Here is a 16,646-nt window from a genome sequence, read left to right on the forward strand (position 1 = left end):
TCGCAATCCTAGGCATGCATATTCATTTATGTATATACGACCAAAGTATTTTGTTTTTGTCGCATTATTGGAGTCTATATAATCATTATCGATCACTGTATCATCTACATGCATCTTGAAGCAAACTTAATCTCGTAAAAATATTACATGCAATAATTTTCAATTTTTGTTCATTTTCATTACATAATAAGTAATAAACAATTTTGATCGATTAGCATTGAAGAACATTTACAACTGGTTCTAAGCATCCAGTTTCTTCTCAGAATATTTGTAGTGCGTCAAAGTTTCTAGAAGAGATTGAATATCATTCAATTACGTATAAGGACAAAAATTATTGGTGATTGCATTTGCATATATGTAACTTATTATTGGACGTAATAAAATTATGTAATAGAATCCAACTTAAATAATGAATAGCTCTACAAAAAACACCAACTATTACCATTACCGGTAACGAGCATCAACAGCTCAAAACAATCTCGATCTTTCTCATCACCCTTAAAAAGAAAGAGAAGAAAACGTGTTAAAATAACAAATATCAAGAATAAATAGTTTTATTTCTGTATAAGTCATTAGTGAAGTCATTAAAAAAGATTATTATAGTATCTAATTTAAATATTTATCTTCCTTGGTCTTTCCTTCCTGAATTAATCCAAGAATGCTTTCAAGGACGAATCATCTATGAATATTAATATTACTATAATTTTCTAATTAATTGAAACGAGTGCACAAGAAGAATGCTTACGGATTTGATGCAAAAATTCATCGCAAGAAAAAAGATAATAATCGATAATTGGAAAAAGTTAAACACGACTATACAGCTGAATTAAGATCTCAATTTACATTCAAACGTATCTCATCGCATTGTCGATGATACATTTGAATGTAAAGTTTCCTCTTAGCAACTCGACGCTCTATTTACTGGATTAGTCGAAACAGCGATATAGAACAAAGGATAGTTTCCCAATTCATCAAGGCCCTGGTCGCGATATTCATCAGAAAAAGAGGCAGGAAAGGAGAACCAGTCCCGCGAATCTCGGTGAAGCAAATGCAGCCGAAGGTAGTTAACGCGCAACGATCTTGTCCTTGGTCAGTAGACATTAGTATAAAGGAAACTGTAGGAGCACCACGCGGAACAGATTGAGAAAAACTTCGATACGTAACTATGCCGGCTAACGAAGGAACTGTGAGCGTGTCTCCGCCTCAAATAGGAGATAATTTCTTGAGGAAAGTCTGTGACAACAGTTTACAGAGCGATCTTGCTCGTCTATCTTCTGGTGATGACGAAGAGGATTATCAAAATGGTTGTCCAAATTCTATTGTCAACGGAGAATCCAGAGAAGATTGTAACTACAGGAGTCTTCCGGTGAGAGAGGTCCATGAGAAGTTTATGAGAAGTTTCATCGATCTGCTCCTGGAAGAAGCAGTTTTTGAGGTAAATTCATTGTTAAAATCTATTGTTAGAAGAATATGGATATATATTGATAGTTATTAAAGCGAACAAATGGGCTTTTAAAGTGAAGAGATAGTTATGATAAAGAGATAATTGTGCAATATAGTGAATTAAAATTTATATTTAAGAACATCATAACGACTTTATATTCTATTTTAATTAATCTCTAAATTGAATATTTGGAGGATTTCCTTTTCATTTGTAACGAAGAAACAATTTCTTCCCACAATAATACTAACATATGTATATTGATAGACATATACATTCTCATGAATCTGAAAATAGGAAAAGTATGGCGTAAGAAACGACCAAGTAAACTACAAGGAAAATTGCATTCGTGACGCACAAATTGCATTGACATTTCGACGAGTTTATTGACTTCAGATAAACTGGAATATACGTTATATTTTCCTTATGAGACAGAACAATTTCTTATACTTTCCTTGAGTAATAACTTTTAGTCACTTATATGAATTCAATCTAAATTATAAACAATTGCATATTTATACATTCTATATAAAAATATATTTTTTAAGGTATAAAAATTCAAATATATTGTTAAGATTAATATCTTTCTCCAATTTTTATAATTAATTTTTTTATTAGCGCTAATATAAATTCTAAATTATAATTTAGACAATTTCCTTGATTTTTTTGGATAAATTGAAAAGTTGAAATAAGAATTTTGTTTCCCGTCAATTTAAATAATTTAAGGTATAGTATTAAACATAAAATATCGTTAAAGAAGATTTATAGTCATTCGCCGAAGTAGAACTAAGCAAAAAGTATGGTTCTCAGTGACTCGGTACAATAATTTATGTTATACACGAACGCTTCCAATCACTTCTTATTCTTTCAAAGCCATTCACTTTATATCCAATTATCTTTACGCTTCAAGTACAGTACCGTCATTAAAAATTTCTTTACTTCATTTTGATCGCTATCTCAATAAACTGTTCTCACATTTTGTAAACCATAGTCTTCTTTTTTACTTTCTTAATTCTTGAAATTGAATCAAACGTATGTTCATTATTGTTATAATTCCTTTTACATAATTTGAATACAGTGAAATGAAGATAATCATTTTCTTCAAGTATATTTAAATCTCTGTCCGATGTATGTAATTGCTCAGTTTAATTAAGGAAAACTTAATATTCAAATGCATCCATGAGCTACGACTGTTACTGATTTATTATAAAACTAATCTTTCCTAGTTGTGAAAACGTGAGTCAAACGTTATTTATGCGATTTTTTTTCTTCGTTTGTTAATGATCTGCTCTGTCAATTCATGGACGAAGAATTGTGCCGCAAGTTGCATTCATGTTACTCTACTCCCAAGTTAAATTATAAAATATAATAAAAAAAAAACTGCGTCGCAAAAAAAGAAAAGCTAGTTCCCATACTAATGCATGAAGATTTCTAAATTAAAATTCTCTATCCTATTGACTTACATAATAGAAGTTTCCAATTACCTTCCAGGGAACTTCAAGAAAAAACAAAGTAGTAGAATGGATGAAACCAGCAGCTCTTCAATCAGCCATTGACTTAAAATTGTCTGACCAAGGGTCCTCCCATGAGAAGCTTTTCACCCTCGCCCGCAACGTGATCAAGTACAGCGTAAAAACAGGTCATCCTCGATTCATAAACCAATTATATTCCAGCGTAGATCCGTATGGCCTTCTTGGACAATGGTTAACAGACGCCTTGAATCCTTCTGTTTACACCTATGAAGTTTCTCCAGTGTTCTCTTTAATGGAAGAGGAAATATTGCGTGAAATGAGGAAGATAGTTGGCTGGAAGGATGGTAAAGGTGAAGGAATATTCTGTCCTGGTGGTTCTATTGCCAATGGTTATGCAATTAATCTGGCACGTCACTACAGGTGCTTTTTATTTCTTTGAAACTTGATTAATCAATTGGAATCCCTGAAATTCCTACGTTTTTATGTATCGTCATTCACAGGTTTCCTCAATTGAAGGAGTTAGGCTTATCCAGTGCTGGCAGGTTAATAATTTTCACTTCCAGAGATTCCCACTATTCTGTCAAAAAGCTTAGTGCTTTCCTAGGATTAGGCACTAGCAATGTGTATGAAGTGAAAACTAACAACAGTGGAAAGATGCGCATAACGAATTTGGAAGCACAGATCAAGAAAGCTCTTGACGAAGGTGCAGTACCCTTGATGGTATCTGCTACAGCAGGAACTACAGTCCTGGGTGCATTCGATCCCTTAAGAGAGATTGCTATCATCTGTAAGAAGTACAATCTGTGGTTTCACGTGGATGCAGCGTGGGGAGGAGGAGCTTTGATGTCCACAAAGCACAGATACCTCCTGGATGGTGTCGAACTGGCAGATTCTGTCACTTGGAATCCACACAAATTGTTGGCTGCTCCGCAACAATGTTCAACATTGTTACTGCGCCATGAGGATCTCCTGCAAGCAGCACATAGCTCAAAAGCTAGTTATCTCTTCCAACCAGACAAATTTTATGACTCTTCTTTCGATAGTGGGGACAAGCACGTTCAATGCGGTCGTAGGGCAGACGTGATGAAATTCTGGTTCATGTGGAAAGCAAAAGGCACTCATGGCTTGGAGAAACATGTAGATCGAGTGTTCGAATTGGCGCGGTACTTCACAGATTATATAAGACACAGAGAAGGCTTCAAACTGATACTTGAGCCCGAGTGCACCAACGTCTGCTTCTGGTACGTGCCGCCCTCCAAACGCCATTTACAAGACGGAGAACTGTTGAAAGCCCTTGAGAAAATCGGACCGGATGTAAAGGAGCGAATGGTGAAGAAGGGCTCAATGCTGATCACGTATCAGCCTCTACGCGAGCTACCTAACTTTTTTAGGCTCGTTTTGCAGAATTCTGGACTCACTAAGGCTGATATGAGATTTTTTGCAGAAGAAATTGAGAGGCTCGCCATTGATCTGTAGAACTTGTACTTTTTATTAACTCTAAGCTTCAGTTATGTAACGTCCGATTTCGTAGAGAATTTTTGTTAATGGCAAAAGCTCTCAATAAAGTATTTCTTTTAATAATAATCAGTCGATTATTGTATATAGAGTACAATGATAGCTTTACTTCTTAGTTCTTTCCGTTTCCTCTAAGAAAAACTGATTTTTCCGATAAGTTTCATTGTTCAAAATCTCCTTTAGATTACATTAAACTTTCGTTCCGAGGTACGAATTATTTGGACAAGGTACACTCAGTAAAAAGAGCATACAATCAGTTATACCATATCTCCGCTTATAGAATATATGAGTGAACACCTGATAATTCTAGTCTCATTTAGAATTTTAATATTAAGTAACTTTTCATTCGATCAAGATCTTCGATGCGGTCTTTGAAGTCATTTTTATTTATTATGCACGAGTTAGACAACTCCAGTGTTTTGTTTACGTGTTTATTGTACTAATGGTGTTCAAAAACGTGTTGCTATTAATTCATAATAGATTGCGGTTATACGCTGAAAGTAGTGATTATGGTTATTAAATGTTTTTTGTGTTTTAATTTTAGTGCATGTGATTTTTTATTAACATCGAGGATCTTGTACAAATGTGAACACATAAGTCTTTTTTGGTGGGTGAATTTCATTGTACATGGTAGAGACGCGAGAATCATCTTCCTATTCATATATATATATATAGCAGCATTATATATATATATATATCCTGCTTAACAGTTTATTTCTTCAGACAAATCGATAATTATATTTTATTCAAACATAAATTGCAATGTAACCTGATAATATCACTATGAATATTATAAAAAACAACGTTTGTTAATTATCTGCGAATTATTGTGATATACACGTACAAACACCCACCATACATTCCAATGATTCTGATAAAAGAAACCCATCAATGTCATACAATCTCTTAAACGTAACGATGAATTCACACTATATTTACAAGTATTCGATCAATTGTGACATCCGACCATATGATATTACATTTACATAAAACCATATATATAATCCCTTTTGTGCCAGATCGATAGCGGATCTAATATAATTTTAAAAATACCCTTTATAATATTTTCTCACTTCAAAATGCAAAGTAATGTACATTTGACCATTCTTTCGAATAAATTCGTGAAAATTTCATGGAAACGTAATACTGATCTCTATATCATAAACCTGACACTTCCAGGATGAAATAAAATGCATGAAAATCCAATAGTATCATTATTTGTACTCCTCGAGGAACTTAATATGGAACTGTTTCAGATTCTCGAGCATTGTAATTATTTTCTCCTTCTGCGGCAAGATTGTCGTCCTGAAATGATATGTTCCAGGTCGCTGTCCAAAACCGGAACCTGGTATCACGCATATTCCGGTGGACTCCAAGAGTTTGAAGGCATAAAAGACATCAGGCTGTTGACCTTCCTTTTCTGCTGCTTCTATGGCTCTTTTTGGCAAATCGATTCGCGGGAATACATACATTGCACCCATAGCTGGATTAACCTGTAAAAGATTGAAAACTAATAAATGATGTCTGACACATATAGAGCTCTTATAATAAATTTTTAGAAAGTACCTTAAAACCTGGAATGCTATTCAATGTATCAACCACTAATTGAGATCTCTCTGCTAAAGAGCGTAAGGTTTCCTCCTTTTCCTTTTGAAACAATTCGTAGGATGGCTCATTTGGTTTTGGAGAATTCACCACAACATCCATAACTACTTGACCAAGAACAGTAGGACACAACATTGCTGAGATCGACTTTAACAGTATTGCCATTACTTTGGGATCCATATTGATAATTTCCCCGTACCCGCCGCGGATTCCACATTCTCCCATATAACCTGCAACATACATAAAAGAATTAGTATCTACTCCTATAACATAGGCACTCACAAATATACTTGATATACTTTATCTACTTTACTTTACTTACTTTACTATACTTTAGTATTGATATACTTGATCTCAAATTAGAATATACCTTTAGACACAGACATGAAGGAAGCCAGCTCCATTTTACAGTAAGGTTCTCCCATCTCCATCATTACCTTCTTGAACGAGTGGAAAGCACTGTCCTTATCATAAACATTATCCTGATAAACTTCATCAGCCAATAGGAATAAACGGTTTTTGTACGCAAATCTAATGATGTCCTCGATATTAGTTCGTGTAAGAACTTGTCCAGTTGGATTACCAGGATTTATTACGACTAGCACGCGAGGATTACACGTCCTCCTTGACTCGTTTAATGCTCTATCTAATTCAGAAATATCCAATCCCCACTTGTTGTCCTCGTTCAGATAGTAACCAATTTGAGACAAGCCAAATTCAGCCAAAGTGGCAGAGTATAAAGGGTACTGTGGGATTGGGATCATCACTCCAGATGATTTACCATCTAGTTTCTCGTTGAACAGTTTCAAGAAAGACTGTAACATAAATGCAACAATAACATGGATTATTCATATATCAAGCTGAAGATCACAGAATAATCAGGACTTTTAGTTTGAATATTTGTTAATGAATTCTGAATGCTTCTTCAAAACTTGTCGTTATGAAGTGTAGATATTGTATTGAATTAGAATATGTGATCTTTAAGCATTTGGAATAATATTGATGTTTCAGAACTATAAGATCATTAAACGGAATGCAATTTTTTCATTCAATTCTGAAATTTTTTGTTCAGCAATAAGGTTTTAAAAATATGTGATATACTACTCATTTATAAATGTTCAATTAGCTTGTCTAATTGTCTGTTATCATCATTACAGCTTGCTAATCTGGCTCATAATCTTGAAATATCATAATATTATAAGAGTTATTAGTAAGTTAGTAAGTTATTGTTATTGCTTAACGTTTTAATTTACGACCTTGTTATATCGCTTCTATAGTGCTTAACGATATAATACAAGAGAAATAATCTGCACACTTTGATTCCATCCGAGGCGCCGTTCGAGAGGATGATGTTATGGTAATCTGAGGGAATTCCATCACGATCTTGAATGTATTGAGCAACATGTTTCCGGATGATCTCGATTCCTGCCGATTCAGAATACGAGCCAACGCTGCCTCCTTTACACTGGCACAGTATGGTCTTGGCTCGTTCCTTCACATCCTCGGGATAGCTAGGATCATCGAGAAGGTTCGGCGACACCGTCAAGGTCAGTACTTGCCTCAAGAAGGTGATGGGCTGTTGCCCCATGGCGTGTGCATCCCCCACGTTCGCTTTTATCACCTCCTTGAACGGTTTCTTGGCTCCCTAAAAAAAAATAGCGTATTAATATATTTAATTTTACTATATTTTTATATTTAGTAATATAGAGTATATCTTTAATGAGCTTTATTACAGATATTTCATAATCACATTTTTTGTACATGAATATTTGTGTATAAATTTGAATATAATTAAAATAGTGCTTATGTAACTAATGTAACATATTTACATTAAACACTTTTAAATTATATTATAGAATTCTGTTTTTTTAAATATTATATTAGACATTAACTAATAACATATTTGTGTTACACAATGTGAGCATTACATTTCGATTTTTTATAACATTAATATCTTTATATCACTATAATTTTTTTATTTGGGATTTTACTGAAATCATATTTTCTAAATATGGTGCCTCTCTTTTCTATTTATAGAGTTTACGATATATAAGCGATAACAACTATAACGTATGTAAAATTGAAGTAAGTTTGCAATGCATATCTCATTGTTTTTATTATAAATTATATTTAGTCTGCCGATCTAACAAGGTGAATACTTATCACGAGCGCGAATATCGGATTTTCCGAGATACTTCCAGCTTTTATTAGATCATAAATAAACCATTCTTTCACTTCATGTGAAGGATATATTTTTTCTTAAATGTTTTTGCCTTATCCACATATTGCTTAGCTTTAAAGTCATCCAGTTCGATCGATGTAAATAATGCTGAGTTATAGCGTCATTCATAACACACATACAGAACAACAACCACATGTGTTTGTGTATACAATCACGTATAAAAGATGGTATCTAGATGGTATCTAGATGGTAAAAGATGAATCTAAGACAAGTAAAATTCTAATCCTGATAAAGCTCAATTGCAGTTTAATCAGTATTTAATTTAATTTATGATCCACTTCTTTTTATAAATTTTGCTTGTAAATTTTCAAATAATAAAATTTTCCTTCAAAAATAAAAATTTCGTAATTTCGTAATTTTTTTTGGAGTTTTTTATTAAGTTTTTCATGATCCGATAATAGCCGTGGGGAAATTGGGCAATCGTTTCACTTACAACTATAATCTAAACTATGACGTACATTAAACACTTTCGTTGGCACTATTCCCTCTTCGTGACTCACAGCAATTCCACAAATCCAAGGTAGCATTGCGGACTATTTATCACAAAAGTCACGTATCGCACTTTTTAAAACGAATTCAATACCGCGAAAAATTATGTTTTTCCATAGAGATATATACATTATTTATAAACAAAGCATACATATACGATATAATGCATAGACCATTCATAAGTATTAGTCATTAGTCATTCATAATCACTTGAACTTGAATATTAAAAACATTTGAACGTTTAAGATTCATAAAACATTCAAAATTTTAATTTTTTTTTTGGAATGTTACTATATAAATTTTCATGTTTATTGTTGTACAATATATGAAATTTTTCGTATAATAAGAATGTACTAGAAATTTGGAATAATATTGTGAGTTTTCATATAAGGTCACATGTAACAGAATATTATTGACATGTAACACAAGCAATGGTAACCAGACGAAGGCTGCTATATGCGCGCAATATTTTATATCTTTCTTCACAGTTTATGGTATCAAATTGCATGGTCAAACAACAGGCTACTTAAACGGCTCCTGTTACTGAGCTCGTTTTGGATACAGCCACTTGTCCGTAACATCTGTCCTATTCGATGCATCAACGAAATTGTTTTCAGTGACGATTTATCATAATAAATTGAAAAATTCATAGTTCTTAAGCGACTAGAAATTTGTGAATCGTAAATATATTTAATAATTGTGTACTATGCACAATAAATTTATACACTATTTCTATATTTATTATTTTGCTATGAATAGTAAATGAAGTATACGTTATGTTTTATAAGTATGTTTATAGTACACGCTATTCCTACACTCATAGCTTTAATTGTTGATTCATAATGTAAATTATGTTCGTTTTTCCTGTGTTATAAATGTAGTATGTATCGATTGTATTGCTTTGATAGCGGCGCAATTAAAAAATTCCAAATTTGGTTTTATTGAATAGGAAGTCTGCATTCTATTTTTATTCTTATCATGTAAAACGTTATATTTATAATTCCATCAGTTTGGGGTTAGAAAGCACAATTATTACTTACGCCGCTATCAAGATGAGTTCAGTATTACAATACTGGTTCATCTTTAATTATTTTGTGATAATACAAGTAGGAGGTTGCAGTGCTTTTATGAATAATGGCATATCTTGTGTTAAATCAGCTTTAAAATGTTGTTGGAATGACTCACAAAGACACCTTTGTAAAATTTTAAAGTTTACATTTGAAATTTACATTTTTGAGTTAAGCCATTATCAAAGCAAAACAACAATATGTAAATATGTAATGTTTTAACGTTGGAAATAATTCGAATTCATGAAACTTTATTTCGAAGTTATTGAAGAATTTTGTCGTGCAAGTAACAATATTTGTTATTTCAGGATACGTTTATACAGTTTATGCTAATCGACGCCAATTGAAACACTATTTTTAGTTGTGTTATACTTTGAATTAACCCTCAGCGACAGGTGGTTCCAACATCATTCAGAATCACTCGAACTTATACATATTTATTTAATTTCCATTATTTAAAAACAAAATTTCTACATGTATTTTGATCTAGTTCCCCAGTTTTAGTAAATTTTTTAAATGGATAATAGCATTATATTTAATGCAAAATATTAAAAAGGTTATGTATCACTAAATTTATATTTAAAAATATAGTAACAGTAGTATATTTTCTGAAAAGCCATGTCAAAATATACTGAATTAACTTCTTTAAATTGCCTTTAATTACAATTTATCTCCTTTCATATATTATTTGATATTATCTAACGTCCTCTTATCGTTATCAACCTAAGAAAAAAGAAACGGAAAACTTCCAAATGATATACACCATATGTTACGAATATACATATATACTATACATATCTCATAATGTTTAAAAATCGAAACATAACCTCCACATATAACCACCAAGAACTATCCATCACTACCTCAATACATATTCTATTCTCAAAATTGTCTATGTTTTCCTTATTTAATCACACCATATCCAGGTGCAGAAAAATAAAAGAACCCACCAAATCACAAATATTATTCTGTCTACTAGTATACAACAGCATATAACGCGAAGTAACTCTGGAATGGCACTCTAATAGTTTTGGAACATATCACATTAGGATTGTTTAGATTTGGTGTGATTTTCACATAATTTAAACATGTAAAAAGATACTGCAAAATGTCACTAAAATACTTTCAAGTATGTATAATTAAAGGTTATAAAATTCAAATATTAAAAAAGTTAAAGAACCTTTTTTTTTCTAATACAGTGACTAAAATCTGTATCCTGTTAGAGTGATGAAAGACCTAATACTTTAGTTATGAAATTTAAATGTTGAATAAAAGTGGAAGTGTCTTTTCATTTACAATTGACACATTTACACATCCTGTTTGATAATGAAAGATGCTAATAGTTTAACGTTATAAAATTCAAATGTTCAAAAAAAAAACTACAGATAGTGCAATTATTTTGCAATACAATGTCCAAAACCAGTATCCAACTGAGGTGATAAAAAACTATAATACTTTAAGGTTACAAAGTTGAAATGTTCCAAAAGATTAAAGAAGCGTTTCATGTAGAATTATTTTACGATACCTGTAATCAGGGATCTAAAATCAGTATCCTGTTGAGGTAACAAAGGACTTTAATGAAGCATTGCATGAAGGGTCAGCTATCCCTCGTCGCACTTCTATATCTTACCTTCTGCAGTTCTTTCTCAATCTCGAGGGCACGTATAAGGAGAGGACCGCGCACCGCATATTCCATTTTCCGAAGATTGATGAAGACATTGTCCTCGGTGAGAACCTTACTACCGGGTGGACCGGTCGCCATGCTGCGACGCAATGTTCTGTCAGAAGCCGGCCGGTGGACTACCGATTCAACAGCCGTCAGACGTGTGAATATTCTACCCCCTGACGTCCCTGGCCCCGCGGAGGTAGTTAGTTGCTCCCACGTCCTAGGCCGACTGCTCGCGATAACAGCGTTCCACCAACGTGCTTGCGGCATCATGTCACCGGTTGGTCCTCTCTCTTTACCTCGCAACCAGTTCTATCAGTTGCCGGATTGTTTCCGGTAATTCGCACAGTGATCGTAGGAGGGAGAATTCGCGCATGCGCGGGATACTACAAGCAAACGTGAAACGGGTGGAGCTGTAAAGTTGCTGGAAGACTTAATTAACGTTTATCTACTGAACTTTATATGTCACAGCTATTATTGTACAATTATTGTAATGCTATCGCTAATATTGTAATAATTTTCTATTATAACCATTTATACCGTAACTCTTTATATTGTATTATGTATTAAATTTAGTTTTTCTGTAATTTGGCTAAATCTTCAGAAGTAATATATATACTGTATTATTCTTACAGAATTAATGCAATTAAAACAAGAAGTTACTGGAAGAAATATTGCACAGAAAAAACGATCAGCAACTGAAGTTAACATTATTGTTGATATTATTTGAAATTTAAGTATTGATTTCTAATATATTTTACTGATTCAACTGTTGCGTTTTAACACTTACGTAATGTCCTCAATTATATTATCCTTATATTTTTTCATAATTTGATCTTAAATATTTCAAAATTAAGATTTGTATATGTTAATGTATAAATATTTTTTAAAATCGCATACTAATATTTAACATGGAAAATTAACTTTTACCATTACAATTATAATTGAACAAATAGTAGCGAGAGACAAGCTACTTAATTTACAAACAAAAATTTTAATGGAAAATTGTAAACAATAGAGTTTTAACGAGAGACTTTTATAGTCTAAGGCTTAAGGTTCACAGGGCCTCCACGTTGATGTATACAACCCTTAACGCTTCAATTTATAAACTCACTACATATGTATATTAATTCCGTCAACTCTACAATGGATCGTAAAAGTATTCACACTCCGTCGATTCTTCATTACAAACGATTAACACAATTGTTACTTCTATGAGTAAATGACAGACTTTTAATAAGATATATATTACATTGGTTAGGTCTTTTAGTGAAATAAATTTTGTTAAGCGATACTGATTAACTGTAACAAAAATATTTTAACGAACCTTATCATGAGATTAAAAGTTACACTCAAAAGGGCATGGACATTTTTAGAACTCACTGTATATAAATAATGAAAGAACTTCTAACAAATTTGAAATAGGTGTGAATATATCTGCACACCTGTACATATGTATATATATATATGTTACGTCGGTCGTAACAATATATATATTTGGGTATAATAATGGCGTTACGTAATGAGTATTTTTTCTAACTTAACTTGGGATTATACGATGTTACTAATTTTTTGTGTACATATATACATAGTTACAGTAGGTCGTCAAGGTCGTAAATAGGGAAACGTTATGCAACTTACGGGAGCCTTTTAATTAAGTGAATACCTGTTAATCGAATTTTCAGATCGAACTACGCCAAATCTCGGTGAAATTACTGCACACGCGCGTTAGATGAAATGAAATTGTAATATTGGGATCAGGGACGTGCAAATTGAACAATGAAGAATATTTCACTCTCATCTTATATTGACATAATGCACATTTCATTAATAAATTAAATAAAACAATATTTTCCTCATAAGTAATATTATTAATTATGGAACAAATCTTCCTATCGCTTTTGGTGGCGTGTTAGGGGATTATTTGGTGAATAATGTTATCGACGCGACATCTGACGTTCTACCGCACCAAAGAAATCGACGGAATGTCGGATATTTGCATTCTCAATGGATAATTCTATTATTGAATGATTCAAGTTGCCATTTACAATACAATTACATATAATTAAAAGATCAAGCTAGTAGTATACAATGTAACAAATCTTTATCTATATAAATAGCTTAACATTTGAATATTCAATATTATTACAAAACATAAATAATTTATGCACAGAATATTTAAATTTTGCAATTCAATTAATGTTATTTTAAATGAAAAAATTCTCTCTCATTGAAATTTTCATACTAGATAAAATAAATATTGTAAAAATATTAGGAGTGTGATTTTAATTTTAGTTGAAGATAATTGCTATATAATCCAGTCATTTAAGATATATACGACTTTCGATTTCTTCACTAACGAGAAAAAATGAATGATACAGGCAAAAAGATATTCCTTATCATTCTCGTTATCTCTTGCACGATTGCACTTAATGGAAAGCACGTCAGTATCTTTCCTTATTTACGTCGCTAAGTGGGTGGCACTAGGACTAGAGATAAAAATACTACTTTTATCGATCGAAGTGGTCAATATGTCTCTTTCAATGCAAAAAGCAATGTTTCTATTTTCTGACTTCTTTATCGAGTGTCTACCTCTGTATTAATTAACTCTAGCTATATCTAGATACATGAAATTTTTCTATTCTATTAACCAATAAATTTTGTTTAAAAATAAGTAATAAATGAAATAATCTAAAAAATTTTAAATAAATTACTCTGATTTGTGAAACTCGATAGAAATTTTGTAAAGAAAGACTATTGCAATTACTTATGGATACCAATCGACTGACCTTGAGTAAAATCTTTATTTTCGCCGTAACGTTAATCGATAAGCTCAATCTCTTTCGATTAATTCTTTCCGAGCCGTATTCCCTATTTAGGAATACAATCTAGATCTAGATGGTTAATCATATTAATATTAATTTAATAGTTTCTCTTTAAATCAAGATTTAAAGTTCGTTTTCCTCATAAGTAAACTGAAAATTGGCGCATTACGTCAAATAGAAAGCAAAGTAAATAGGTCGTCACTCAACGAAAGCAAGAACTGATACGACGACACGGTTAAAATATTTTCTATTTATGTTCAATTGTCTCAGTTCTACTCAAATAAAAAATCAAGTTACTAAATTTAATTCTCAATATGCATTTACACGAGCAAAGAAAAAAAGAAATATGAATCTTTTTCACCTGATCCTACAGTCGTGTGGCGTACTTTCACGCAAGCAAAATCGTCGTATTAATTAACGCTATTTTACGTGTCTTCTATCGAGTAAACGCTTCGACTTTCTCCGAAATATCTTTGATTACAGTTACTTGGCGTTCCAGCGTGATAGATATCAGCCACTCAATACTCCTCATAGGAAGAGAATCATACAAAATGCACTCTATCACGTCTGATAAAACATTTCTTAATTAACCACAAGAATAACAAAGAATAATAGAAATAATAAATTTAAAAAACGCAATAACTTAAACAGTAAAACTTCACTATACATATAGGGTTCTTTGTCCAAAATAAAAATTCTAGACAATTCTTACCTAATTGGAAGTTGGAACAGCCAACAGTGTCCTGCTCGGAACCACCAGGCCAACACACTCGGTGGAATGGTTACTAGCCTCCTAACACAAGTATGCTTTGGTTCTAATGTTCCAAGCCAGTCAACTCACGTTGGACCACCGCCTTCGAGACGGATATCACGAGTCTAGCTTTTAAGTTTCATGCTTTATCGCGAATAGTGGATTAAACAGGAGGATCTCGGGGCCCTCTAGAAAGCTTTCCTTACGCATTCTTCGCCCGACATGCGTTGCACCGTTCTCTCACCTTAAAACCTCATTCGGTCAGCCGGAATGAATGCGTTTATCAGTTTTACGGAGGGCCCAGACGCGACCGCCGTTAACTTCCACGAATTCGCCAGTGTTCCTCGCCGGTGGTGATACTCCAACACGTTCCTCTCTGCGTGCTCTCGCTGCGGAACGGAGCGTGCGCAAGATGCGACGCCCGAGATGAACGCACACTCTTTCCTTTTGGCGCAAATCGGAACATAGGTTATGTTATTTGCTGTTGCAGGGAGGTCACGATCTTTGTACTATGAACTTTCGTCGTTATGTACCATCCCGCTCTTCACTTCCATTCAGCAGATGAGATTCACTATAGGTGAAAGGACATGTATTAGAGGGAGATCATAAAGCGAGTTGAGATAATAGGGAGAGTGTAGATGCTTATGCATTCGTAGTGCATGAACATCCGTCTAATATTAAAGATAAACATGCTAAGTCCGCTTTTGTTAATTTTCTAACCCCCAATTCATAGATAAACATGATTGATGACATATTGAAAGTTAAAAATTAACTTGAACAGATGAACAAAGTTGAAAGTTCATTTGAAAATTAACATAATATAAAAAGTACTTTTTATAATATTTAGTAGATAAAATAAGTTTCTACTGAGATTCTGCTTTATTCATGAAAGTCAAATTGCGTTATCTCATGCAAGGTCGCTCAAGGTTGCAGAGCGTTAAAATTCGACATTGAGAAATAATTCGTATCTTGGATACAAGTAACCTTGGATAGCGTAATTCATGGATGATTGGACTATCAAAAATAGCTTACATCTTATAAGATAAAAAGTATAACGTTTTACTTAAAAAGCTAAGTGGAGCTAAAATCCATAGCATCATTTACGAATTAATTTTTCCCGCCTAATAATTATTTCTTAATCAGTTACATTGTTATTTATGCTTAGATTATTTATGAAAGAAATTTCTGCTTAGATTCTTCATAAAAATATAAATTTGCATAAATATCCGCAGCCTATGTATGATGAATTAAATTTTTTACTGTGAAAGTTCGTTCATCTTATTTTAAATTCTCATAATTTTTTATGGGATATAAAAGAATCTTGGCATCTGGATACGTATAGTATAGTGTCTTTTTGCATTATTTATGACAATGACGAATGAGGCACGCGTATAGTATGATAATGAGGAAGGGAAATTTCTTTTTCACCCGAAGTTATATAGAACTTGTTTGTTCGATTAGAACGTACAACAATATGTTAATTTCTGTGTTCTTTATATATATAAAGTTATTAAAGTTATAAAGTTATTAAAGTTCGTAAAAGTTATTAAATAAATAAATTATATGTATTTAC

At 32.6% G+C, this 16,646-nt stretch overlaps 2 protein-coding genes and 1 long non-coding RNA gene across 5 annotated transcripts; 1 reads left to right on the forward strand and 2 right to left on the reverse strand.

Annotated features, from left to right (window-relative positions):
* Positions 1-538: 538 nt before the first annotated feature.
* On the reverse strand, positions 539-3,064 carry LOC132914689 (uncharacterized). The gene is made up of 2 exons (XR_009659647.1): positions 2,926-3,064; positions 539-1,414 (listed from the first exon to the last, which is right to left on the reverse strand). It is a non-coding gene; the product is annotated as an uncharacterized LOC132914689 (long non-coding RNA).
* On the forward strand, positions 1,166-4,497 carry LOC132914675 (cysteine sulfinic acid decarboxylase). The gene is made up of 3 exons (XM_060973985.1): positions 1,166-1,435; positions 2,933-3,333; positions 3,414-4,497. The coding sequence occupies exons 1-3, from the start codon at positions 1,166-1,168 to the stop codon at positions 4,387-4,389; spliced, it is 1,647 nt and encodes a 548-aa protein (XP_060829968.1). The 3' UTR covers positions 4,390-4,497.
* An 853-nt stretch (positions 4,498-5,350) lies between these two features.
* LOC132914676 (alanine aminotransferase 1) lies at positions 5,351-15,482 on the reverse strand. Of its 3 annotated transcripts, none has more exons than XM_060973988.1 (6): positions 15,318-15,482; positions 11,462-11,883; positions 7,349-7,678; positions 6,404-6,848; positions 5,995-6,263; positions 5,351-5,921 (listed from the first exon to the last, which is right to left on the reverse strand). In XM_060973988.1, exons 2-6 carry the CDS (start codon positions 11,768-11,770, stop codon positions 5,643-5,645), a joined length of 1,632 nt encoding a protein of 543 aa, XP_060829971.1. In that variant the 5' UTR covers positions 11,771-11,883; positions 15,318-15,482; the 3' UTR covers positions 5,351-5,642. The 3 variants fall into 3 exon arrangements, with proteins under 3 accessions (XP_060829971.1, XP_060829969.1, XP_060829970.1); XM_060973986.1 differs by having other exon boundaries at positions 15,035-15,482; XM_060973987.1 differs by lacking the exon at positions 15,318-15,482 and adding an exon at positions 13,139-13,244.
* Positions 15,483-16,646: the final 1,164 nt, after the last annotated feature.

Source organism: Bombus pascuorum, chromosome 15 (genome assembly GCF_905332965.1).
Source record: "Bombus pascuorum chromosome 15, iyBomPasc1.1, whole genome shotgun sequence".
NCBI classification, from domain to species: domain Eukaryota; kingdom Metazoa; phylum Arthropoda; class Insecta; order Hymenoptera; family Apidae; genus Bombus; species Bombus pascuorum.

Bases quoted from the DNA above. Each gene is read 5' to 3' on its own strand.
- LOC132914675 (XM_060973985.1), top strand. From the start codon at position 1,166: ATGCCGGCTAACGAAGGAACTGTGAGCGTGTCTCCGCCTCAAATAGGA. The intron at 1,436-2,932 runs GTAAATTCATTG...ATTACCTTCCAG, and splicing joins TGGAAGAAGCAGTTTTTGAG to GGAACTTCAAGAAAAAACAA. The intron at 3,334-3,413 runs GTGCTTTTTATT...CGTCATTCACAG, and splicing joins AATCTGGCACGTCACTACAG to GTTTCCTCAATTGAAGGAGT.
- LOC132914676 (XM_060973988.1), bottom strand. From the start codon at position 11,770: ATGATGCCGCAAGCACGTTGGTGGAACGCTGTTATCGCGAGCAGTCGG. The intron at 7,679-11,461 runs GTAAGATATAGA...ATTTTTTTTTAG, and splicing joins TTGAGAAAGAACTGCAGAAG to GGAGCCAAGAAACCGTTCAA. The intron at 6,849-7,348 runs GTGTGCAGATTA...TTTATGTTACAG, and splicing joins GCGCCTCGGATGGAATCAAA to TCTTTCTTGAAACTGTTCAA.